Source organism: Babylonia areolata, chromosome 27 (genome assembly GCF_041734735.1).
Source record: "Babylonia areolata isolate BAREFJ2019XMU chromosome 27, ASM4173473v1, whole genome shotgun sequence".
NCBI classification, from domain to species: domain Eukaryota; kingdom Metazoa; phylum Mollusca; class Gastropoda; order Neogastropoda; family Buccinidae; genus Babylonia; species Babylonia areolata.
The window spans coordinates 39,377,871-39,388,239 of NC_134902.1; the positions used below are offsets into that span (position 1 = coordinate 39,377,871).

The 10,369-nt window shown below is 47.8% G+C and overlaps 1 protein-coding gene across 1 annotated transcript in view; it reads left to right on the plus strand.

The window, feature by feature from the left end:
- Positions 1–358: 358 nt before the first annotated feature.
- Positions 359–10,369, plus strand: part of LOC143301084 (NACHT and WD repeat domain-containing protein 2-like) — a 68,640-nt gene continuing 58,629 nt past the window's right edge. Inside the window, exons 1-2 of the mRNA XM_076615090.1 lie at positions 359–707; positions 8,008–8,372. Coding sequence (XP_076471205.1) covers positions 8,208–8,372 — 165 coding nt within the window. The 5' untranslated portion in view covers positions 359–707; positions 8,008–8,207. The remainder of the gene's footprint in view (positions 708–8,007; positions 8,373–10,369) is intronic.

Genomic DNA, 10,369 nt, shown 5'->3' on the forward strand with positions numbered 1-10,369 from the left:
CTCCAATGTACGAGAAGATCGCAAGCAGCACAGAAGAAGCTCTGATGCTCGTGTGTACCTGCATGTGTCTCCTCACCCATATTCTAACCCCCGGTGCCAAGAAAGCCACCCGCCACCCCTTTGTAACCCACTCGCCTATCTGTTTGACGGTTCACGGCAAGCCGGCAGTTTGAACAAGTTTGGCTGAGGGCTCACTTGCTAATCACACTGCTCCTCATTTACGACACTGCCACACGCAGCATACAAGATTGTGGAAAAACCGTCAGTGTTCAGTGGCAGAGATATCGTTCTTTGTTGCCGTTATCCAATCCGAAAAGATTTGCTGCGCGTGGATGAACCCGTGTGATTGTCGCTGAAGCGCTGAGTTGTCCATCACGCAAACTCGTTGAATCGTAAGGATCTTCTGGTAAGAAGACATGCGCGACTGTCACAGAGTGCAGTGACAACACTGGCAGACGGTTTGGAGGGAGCGTGAACTTGCTGGAACCAATCCTCAGTGAAGGACTTCAGCTTGTGAAAACTGTATTCCGTGGCGGGCAGGTGTTGCGAGTTTCCGGTCACACCTCACTCATCTGTCGGTGTTAAGTATCGCCTTGAGTTCAACGTCTTTCCACTTGAAGTGATAGAAGAGCAGGAATGAGCAAGTGTAGTTCAGGCGTGGAAACTGAAGTGTGCTGGTTGAAGTGTTGACGCTGAGGTGTCGTGGTGTATGTGTTATGCTTGAAGTGTTGCTGGTTGAAGTGTTGACGCTGAGGTGTCGTGGTGTATCATATGTGTGATGGTTGAGTTGTGGTGGTTGACGTGTGGTGGTTAAGTGTGGTGTTGAGGCTTAATTGGTGGTTGAAGTGTTGTGATTGAAGTGTCGTGTTGAGGTTTAATTGGTGGTTGAAGTGTGGTGTTGAGGTTTAATTGGTGGTTGAAGTGTGGTGTTGAGGTTTAATTGATGGTTGAAGTGTGGTGTTGAGGTTTAATTGATGGTTGAAGTGTTGTGATTGAAGTGTGGTGTTGAAGTTTAATTGATGGTTGAAGTGTGGTGTTGAGGTTTAATTGGTGGTTAAAGTGTGGTAGTTGAAGTTTAATTGCTTGTTGAAGTGTGGTAGTTGAAGTATTGTGGTTCTTCTTCTTCGTTCGTGGGCTGCAACTCCCACTTTCACTCGCATGTACACGAGTGCGCTTTTACATGCATGACCGTTTTTACCCCGCCACGCAGGCAGCCACACTTTGTTTTCGGGGTGTACGTGCTGGGTATGTTCATGTTTCCATAACCCACCGAACGTCGACATGAATTACAGGATCTTTAACGTGCGTATTTGATCTTCTGCTTGCGTATATACACGAAGGGGGTTCAGGCACTAGCAGGTCTGCACATATGTTGACCTGGGAGATCAGAAAAATCTCCACCCCTTACCCACCAGGCGCCGTCACCGTGATTCGAACCCGAGACCCTCAGATTGAAAGTCCAACGCTTTAACCACTCGGGTATTGCGCCCGTCAGAGTGGTGGTTGAAGTGTGGTGGTTGAAGTGGTTGAAGTTTTTACTGCAGGAACACAACCGTGTAGACGAATGTGTGTGTGTGTGTGTGTGTGTGTGTGTGTGTGTGTGTGTGTGTGTGTGTGTGACAGGGCCTACATAGCACAGAGGGATTTCTGCACAAAACCAGACCCCCCACATCCTACATAGCACAGAGGGACCTGCACAAAACCAGATCCCCCACATCCTACATAGCACAGAGGGATTTCTGCGCAAAACCAGATCCCCCAGATCCTACATAGCACAGAGGGATTTCTGCGCACAACCATATCCTGCATAACACAGAGGGATTTCTGCACAAAACCAGATCCCCCAGATCCTACATAGCACAGAGGGATTTCTGCACAAAACCAGATCCCCCAGATCCTACATAGCATAGAGGGAAGAAGCAAGAGGGCCAGATATCTTTTCAGACCCATGATTGTGGAACAAACTACCTGAAAAAAGCGACATTCTAAATTCTTTTAAGTCAGCTATGTAAACACATCTTTTCCAACAACAGTTTGGCATGATATGGTTCCGAATGCATGTTTCATTGTGGGGAAACCGTTTGCCATTTGTGTGTGACGGGGAGCTTGTTTGTGTCCGTGCATTTATCATGTGTGTGTGCGTGATTGCGTGTTCCCTGCTGGAAGTCGTCGTGGGTGAGTGGGTGGTTTTCAATGCTCAATGGAGGTACTGTGCGCAAGTATATTATATTATGGCACGTGTTTCTTTCTTTCTCTGTGTGTGAGGAGTGGGGGCCGGAGTGGGGGGGGGGGGCGATATGGTGGGCGGAGAAGGGGCCAACGAAATGTAAAGCGCTAAGAGCAATCGTTCTTGGGAGGGGGGGAGGGGGGGGGGCTCTTGTTGCATGTCCTCTTTTTCCTCAAAGTATAAGGTGACCACCCCCACCCCGGATCCAAGACAGCAGGGAGGAGTTTTCCATCTGGCCAGGCAGACGTCGGTCATTCGATCCCCTTGTACCGGGATTGTATCAGCACACAACACTCTGCACACAATGCGCTGCGGTTCGGGCTGTGTGTTTTGTTGTATCGCCACAAGGAAGGTTCCTGCATAATGTTTGTCTTTCAGCCTGTGACTGAGGCTGTGTGTTTTGGTTTGTCTCCACAATGAACCGCATAGTGTTTGTCTTTCAGCCTGTGACTGAGGCTGTGTGTTTTGGTTTGTCTCCACAATGAACATCCTCCACAGTGTTTGTCTTTCAGCCTGTGACTGGGGCTGTGTGGTTTGGTTTGTCTCCACTACGGACTTCCTGCATAGTGTTTTGTCTTTCAGCCTGTGACTGGGGCTGTGTGTTTTGGTTTGTCTCCACTACGAACTTCCTCCACAGTGTTTGTCTTTCAGCCTGTGACTGGGGCTGTGTGTTTTGGTTTGTCCCCACTACGAAGTTCCTCCACAGTGTTTGTCTTTCAGCCTGTGACTGGGGCTGTGTGTTTTGGTTTGTCTCCACTACGAAGTTCCTGCATAGTGTTTGTCTTTCAGCCTGTGACTGGGGCTGTGTGTTTTGGTTTGTCTCCACAATGAACATCCTCCATAGTGTTTGTCTTTCAGCCTGTGACTGAGGCTGTGTGTTTTGGTTTGTCTCCACAATGAACATCCTGCATAGTGTTTGTCTTTCAGCCTGTGACTGGGGCTGTGTGTTTTGGTTTGTCTCCACTACGAACTTCCTCCACAGTGTTTGTCTTTCAGCCTGTGACTGGGGCTGTGTGTTTTGGTTTGTCCCCACTACGAAGTTCCTCCACAGTGTTTGTCTTTCAGCCTGTGACTGGGGCTGTGTGTTTTGGTTTGTCCCCACTACGAAGTTCCTCCACAGTGTTTGTCTTTCAGCCTGTGACTGGGGCTGTGTGTTTTGGTTTGTCTCCACTACGAACTTCCTCCACAGTGTTTGTCTTTCAGCCTGTGACTGGGGCTGTGTGTTTTGGTTTGTCTCCACTACGAAGTTCCTGCATAGTGTTTGTCTTTCAGCCTGTGACTGGGGCTGTGTGTTTTGGTTTGTCTCCACAATGAACATCCTCCATAGTGTTTGTCTTTCAGCCTGTGACTGAGGCTGTGTGTTTTGGTTTGTCTCCACAATGAACATCCTGCATAGTGTTTGTCTCTCAGCCTGTGACTGGGGCTGTGTGTTTTGGTTTGTCTCCACAATGAACCGCATAGTGTTTGTCTTTCAGCCTGTGACTGGGGCTGTGTGGTTTGGTTTGTCTCCACAATGAACCGCATAGTGTTTGTCTCTCAGCCTGTGACTGGGGCTGTGTGTTTTGGTTTGTCTCCACAATGAACCGCATAGTGTTTGTCTCTCAGCCTGTGACTGGGGCTGTGTGTTTTGGTTTGTCTCCACTACGAACTTCCTGCACAGTGTTTGTCTTTCAGCCTGTGACTGGGGCTGTGTGTTTTGGTTTGTCTCCACAATGAACTTCCTCCATAGTGTTTGTCTTTCAGCTGTGACTGGGGCTGTGTGTTTTGGTTTGTCTCCACAATGAACTTCCTGCATAGCGTTTGTCTCTCAGCCTGTGAATGGGGCTGTGTGTTTTGGTTTGTCTCCACTACGAACTTCCTCCACAGTGTTTGTCTTTCAGCCTGTGACTGGGGTTGTGTGTTTTGGTTTGTCTCCACAATGAACCGCATAGTGTTTGTCTTTCAGCCTGTGACTGGGGATGTGTGTTTTGGTTTGTCTCCACAATGAACCGCATAGTGTTTGTCTCTCAGCCTGTGACTGGGGCTGTGTGTTTTGGTTTGTCTCCACAATGAACCGCATAGTGTTTGTCTTTCAGCCTGTGACTGAGGCTGTGTGTTTTGGTTTGTCTCCACAATGAACCGCATAGTGTTTGTCTTTCAGCCTGTGACTGGGGCTGTGTGGTTTGGTTTGTCTCCACAATGAACCGCATAGTGTTTGTCTCTCAGCCTGTGACTGGGGCTGTGTGTTTTGGTTTGTCTCCACAATGAACCGCATAGTGTTTGTCTTTCAGCCTGTGACTGAGGCTGAGTGTTTTGGTTTGTCTCCACAATGAACCGCATAGTGTTTGTCTTTCAGCCTGTGACTGAGGCTGTGTGTTTTGGTTTGTCTCCACAATGAACCGCATAGTGTTTGTCTTTCAGCCTGTGACTGAGGCTGTGTGTTTTGGTTTGTCTCCACAATGAACATCCTCCACAGTGTTTGTCTTTCAGCCTGTGACTGGGGCTGTGTGTTTTGGTTTGTCTCCACTACGAACTTCCTCCACAGTGTTTGTCTTTCAGCCTGTGACTGAGGCTGTGTGTTTTGGTTTGTCTCCACAATGAACATCCTGCATAGTGTTTGTCTCTCAGCCTGTGACTGGGGCTGTGTGTTTTGGTTTGTCTCCACAATGAACTTCCAACATAGTGTTTGTCTTTCGCTGTGTGCATCACGCACATGGCGCACCATAAAGAACCCATGACAATATAAGTGTTGTCATTTGGCGAAATCCCGTTGTAAAAAAAACAAAAAACATCCCCTCTGATGGGTACACAAATATGTATGCATACACTAGAAGTCTGACTAGCACGTTGGGTTATGCTGCTGTCAGGCATCTCTGCCTAGCAAATGTGGTGTAGCGTATATGGATGTTTCCGGACCTAGTGATGCCTCTGAGAAACTGACACTTCGGGTGGGGTTGAAGGGGGAAGGATGGTGGTGGTATTGAGGTCTCTTAGCGGTGGTCTGGCAGTAAAAAGGAAGGAAGGTGGTGGTACAGAGGTCTCTTAGCGGTGGTCTGGCAGTAACATGGAAGGAGGGTGTTGGTACTGAGGTCTCTTAGCGGTGGTCTGGCAGTAAGAAGGAAGGAGGGTGGTGGTGCGTGGTACTGGGGTCTCTTAGCGGTGGTCTGGCAGTAAAAAGGAAGGAAGGTGGTGGTACAGAGGTCTCTTAGCGGTGATCTGGCAGTAACATGGAAGGAGGGTGTTGGTACTGAAGTCTCTTAGCGGTGGTCTGGCAGTAAGAAGGAAGGAGGGTGGTGGTACGTGGTACTGGGGTCTCTTAGCGGTGGTCTGGCAGTACCGCACAACAAGAAAGCGAATGACCACGATTTGCAGAACCAATCACTGACAGGTGCCTTTACTTCCACACCCACCAGACCCCCTGTGGTGGTCTGGATGCCAGTTGAATAGGGGTGACGATAAACCGAGGTCCCGTGTGTAGCATGCACTTAGCACACGTAAAAAAGCCCACAGCAACAAAAGGGTGGTGCTGATGGTGACAGCACATTGTGACAGGCTGTGCTGACGTCAGTGGAGGACAGTGTGACGGTGTCCTTCACCTTGTCACAGATGGTACGGCCCGCCGCCGGTCATGTGTCTGTATCTGACGGGATAATCACACTCCTTTAGCTGACGGACGGGATAATCTCACTCTTTTAGCTGACGGGATAACCACACTCCTTTAGCTGACGGGATAACCACACTCCTTTAGCTGACGGGATAACCACACTCCTTTAGCTGACGGACGGGATAATCACACTCCTTTATCTGACGGGATAATCACACTCCTTTACACTCCTTCAGCTGACGGGATTATGATATTCCTTTATCTGTATTTGAAGGGATACGTCACAGTCACGTATCTGTGTCTGTCAGGACACGCCACATTCCTGTATCTGAAGGGATACGTCATAGTGCTGTATCTGAAGGGATACGTCATAGTGCTGTATCTGAAGGGATGTCACAGTCCTGTATCTGAAGGGACACGTCATAGTTCTGGTTCTGATGGTTAAGTCGCATTCCTGTATCTGAATGGATACTTCACAGTCCTGTATGTGAAGGGACACGTCACAGTTCTGATTCTGATCGTTATGTCACAGTCCCTTTTGCCCCCCCCCCCCCTCCCCCCCAACCCCTCCTCCACTAGTTTAACAGCCTTGGTACCTGCCACACCTGAATGACATCCTCCACCCCCACCCTCCCTCTCTCTCCCTGTGTCCTACAGCTTCCTGTGCCTCTCTTTTTCTGTCTCTGTCTCCACCTCACTCACTCACTCAGTCACTCACACGCCATCAACCCACCCCTCTCCACCCGTCCCCAGTTGCTCCCCGTCTTGAAAGGGCGGTGGGGGGTGGGGGGTGGGGGGTTGAGGCTTGAAGTGAACAGAAGATGGCTTATCTCCCTTCTCCTTGCCTGACGCTATGGGACAGTGATTGAGTCAAGGTGTGTGTGTTTGTGTGTGTGTGTGGTTGTTGTTGTTGTTGTTACGCGCACGTGTGTGAGTGTGTGTGCATGTGTGTGCACGTAGGTGTGCGTATTTTTATATATGTGAATACGTACCTGCGTGCGTCCCTGTGTATGTGTTTGTGGGTGTCTGTGTATGTGTTGAAAGCAAAAAAAAAAAAAAAAAAGAGAGAGAGAGAGAGAGAGAGAGAGAGAGAGAGAGATTTTCTAAATGAAGTTTCGCCTTTCTCCTGTTTGACAACCTTCATTTACCAGTAGACCGTTGATGGATTACCATGCAGTGACTGTATCGACCTGCCTTTCTTCTGCATGCTTTCTTCATAAACTGCTCTTTCTGGCTGATCATAATCCACCTCGGCTTCTCTCTGTCTGTCTGTCTGCCTGTCTGTCTGTCTGTCTGACTGTCTGTCTGTCTTTGATTCATCCACTTAACGCATACCCACCCCCTCCCCCACAATGTGTTCTATGCCAGCATATAGTTTGTGATGTCCTCCATATTTAGATATTCTTCAGTTATAAATCACTTGTCATTATTATGATTTAGAATTATGAAGACATGTATGAAGTGTCATGTATGTGGGGGGTGGTGTGGGGGGTTGGGGGGGGGGGGGGGTAGTGGAGAGAGAGAGAGAGAGAGAGAGAGAGAGAGAGATTCTTATTACTTATTTAACCGTAGTATTGTGAGAATATTACGTTTCGGGAAATTCGTGCGTCCACTTGCACAAACTTGGTTCCTACATTGATTCATACTGTTTATGCCAGACATTGATTAAACTCACTCATGGTTACAGTGTTGATCAGTCATCTCTTTGTAACATTCAGCAGAGGAAAACTACTGTAGAACGTCCATGGGACGTTGATACACACTGACACGGCGTCATTGGGACGTTGATACACACTGACACGGCGTCCATGGGACGTTGATACACACTGACACGGCGTCACTGGGACGTTGATACACACTGACACGGCGTCCATGGGACGTTGATACACACTGACACGGCGTCCATGGGACGTTGATACACACTGACACGGCGTCCATGGGACGTTGATACACACTGACACGGCGTCATTGGGACGTTGATACACACTGACACGGCGTCCATGGGACGTTGATACACACTGACACGGCGTCATTGGGACGCTGATACACACTGACACGGCGTCATTGGGACATCCACACAGACTCTTGTCATGACCAACACGCCCACTGATGACACAAGCCGTTGCCTTATTCTCCTAATCTGTCTGTCATCAACACCCCCCCCCCCCCCCACCCCCCGCCCCTCCTTACCATACAGGCGATAAGTGGACGGCGATCGATTTGCACATTGTGTTGGTTGTATCCTGATCAATCAATACGGCCCTCCAGGGTTAGGACAGCAACTAAGCAGTCACAAACAGCCCGAGAGGCTCAGACAAGACAAGCGTGCAGCGAACAAACAGCCAAAGGCACAGTTGTGACAAGTTAGGGTTCGGCTGGACTGACCACAGCTGCGAGATGCGTGCTGTTTTGCCCAGACCTAGAGACTTGCCCCCTGTGGGGTCGGCGGCCGGTGAGGTGCAGCAGAGGATGGTGCCCAAAAGGATCTCCTTCATGAGAAAGGTTTCTGTGCTGAAGGTTCCTTCCCGTCGCCGCTCTGACCGACTGCAACACGTGGTCAAGGTGTGAGGCTGGAGGAGTGTGTGCATTACGTCATTTTGATCACTTGACGTCACTCTATTTCTATGCGCGGCTGGGGTGATTGTGTTTGTGTATTACGTCACTTCAGTCATTGGATGTCACTAGATCAGGTTAAAATATATGGGAGAGGCTTATGTGATTGTGTGCATTACATGATTCTGATGATTTGACGTCACTTCATGGATACTATATTTTGACATTTTCATTTGATCGTTTTTCATGTCCACGTTACATATTTGTTTGGGAGATTGAGACAGATTGCGTATGCGTGAAGAATTCTGAATCTGAACCATTTCTGTATGTGTATAGGCTATAGGACAGAGTCATGCACTCACGTGAATTCGTAGAATTCTGGAAACAAACTTTATTACAAGAATATACTACCTAGCTAGTTGTGGAGTGATGGCCTAGAGGTAACTCGTCCGCCTAGGAAGCGAGAGAATCTGAGCGCGCTGGTTTGAATCACGGCTCAGCCGCCGATATTTTATCCCCCTCCACTAGACCTTGAGTGGTGGTCTGGACGCTAGTCATTCGGATGAGACGATAACCGAGGTTCCGTGTGCAGCATGCACTTAGCGCACGTAAAAGAACCCACGGCAACAAAAGAGTTGTTCCTGGCAAAATTCTGTAGAAAAATCCACTTCGATAGGAAAAACAAATACGACTGCATGCAGGAAAACAAAACAAAAAAAAGAGGGTGGCGCTGTAGCATAGCGACGCGCTCTCCCTGGGGAGAGCAGCCCGAATTTCACACAGAGAAATCTGTTATATCCTGTGACATCCTGTTCTAACCTATTTTGTTCTATTTCATGTTGTTCTATTCTCTTTACAAACAATTACACATACACACACACACACACACACACACACACACACGGCGATAACTGCATCGAAACGACGGATAGATATAAATACTTGGGAGTTATTTTTCATAAGAGTGGAAATTTTCACCTTGCTGAAGACCACTTAGCCAAACAAGGACATAAAACAGCGCATGCTCTGAAACGCAGTGTGCGAGGGAAAGAAGTAAAAATTGATGTAATGACGCAACTGTTTGACATTTTAGTCACCCCAATTCTCAGTTACGGCGCTGAGGTGTGGTTTCCATTCAATCAAACTGCGACAAACTTCTCCACGCCCTCTATGCTGTTCAACCAATTTGATGCCTTTCTCTCCGCAAAATGCCCATCAGAAAATGTACATGTCAACTTCTGTAGGAGCTTAATGGGCGTACACAAAAGATCAATTAAGTTACCAGTCCTGGCAGAACTGGGCAGATACCCCATTTCTCTGACCGCAGTGTGTCAGGTCATCTCATTTTGGGTACACATCATAGAATCAAAAGAAGATAGCTATTTGAGGCAAGCATATGATGATATGTTATCGATGGATTCATTGGAAAAAGTTCCTTGGCTTAATTTTATCAAAAAGATACTGGTTTCAATTGGATTCTCCCACGTATGGGAGAACCAAGGCACACTCAGCATTAAGCGACTAAAATATTCAGTCTTGAATAAACTACAGGATAAATATGTTCAATATTGGAACAGCAGAAAGAACGAGACCATTTCAAGGCTCTCCTTTTATTGCAAAATTGCAAATACTTATACATTACAACCTTACCTGATCAGCTGCAAAAATACTAAACACAGAGGAGCACTATGTCGATTGCGAATAAGTGCACATGAACTTGAAATTGAGCGTGGACGTCACTACAACGTAACTAGGAAAGACCGGCTATGTAAATCATGTGGAGTTATAGAGGATGAACTGCATTTTCTGGACAAGTGTAGTGTGTACTCTGACTTGAGGTCTCGCCTACTTATGACAGTCAATTCCCAGTCTTCGAATCATTGGCCAGATGGCACTGGCAACACAATAATCTAAAGGCCGAGTTCTCTGTTGCCACAAAATTATTTCCAACCAGAACTGGCAAAATACATATATGAATGCTTTAAAGTTCGCAGTCCATAGCTATG